This window comes from Apaloderma vittatum, unplaced genomic scaffold, assembly GCF_000703405.1.
Source record: "Apaloderma vittatum isolate BGI_N311 unplaced genomic scaffold, ASM70340v1 scaffold30275, whole genome shotgun sequence".
Lineage (NCBI taxonomy): Eukaryota > Metazoa > Chordata > Aves > Trogoniformes > Trogonidae > Apaloderma > Apaloderma vittatum.
The window spans coordinates 17,761-17,999 of NW_009719334.1; the positions used below are offsets into that span (position 1 = coordinate 17,761).

At 66.1% G+C, this 239-nt stretch overlaps 1 protein-coding gene across 1 annotated transcript in view; it reads left to right on the top strand.

Moving 5' to 3' along the window:
• Nucleotides 1-239, top strand: part of LOC104274854 (talin-1-like) — a gene marked incomplete at its 3' end in the record, with an annotated part of 27,265 nt that overhangs the window by 13,068 nt on the left and 13,958 nt on the right. The window contains 1 exon segment of the mRNA XM_009870606.1: nt 1-82. This exon segment is cut by the window's left edge and continues 18 nt beyond it. Within this exon segment, the coding sequence (XP_009868908.1) occupies nt 1-82 (82 nt within the window).

Sequence of the window (239 nt, forward strand, 5' to 3'; positions counted from 1 at the left end):
CCAAGCCTCTGCGATGCAGCTCAGCCAGTGTGCCAAGAACTTGGCCGCGGCTCTGGCTGAGCTCCGCACGGCCGCCCAGAAGGTGAGAGGCTAGGTCCCATCCCACAGCAGGACCCCGGCTGTGTAGGGCAGTGGGGAGATGGTGGGGGCAGCCCAGTGGCAGGTCACGGTCTCTGCCGCAGGAGGATGGGCTCCTTGGTCGTCTCACTCACCTTCCCTTCTCTCCCTGTGGCAGGCTC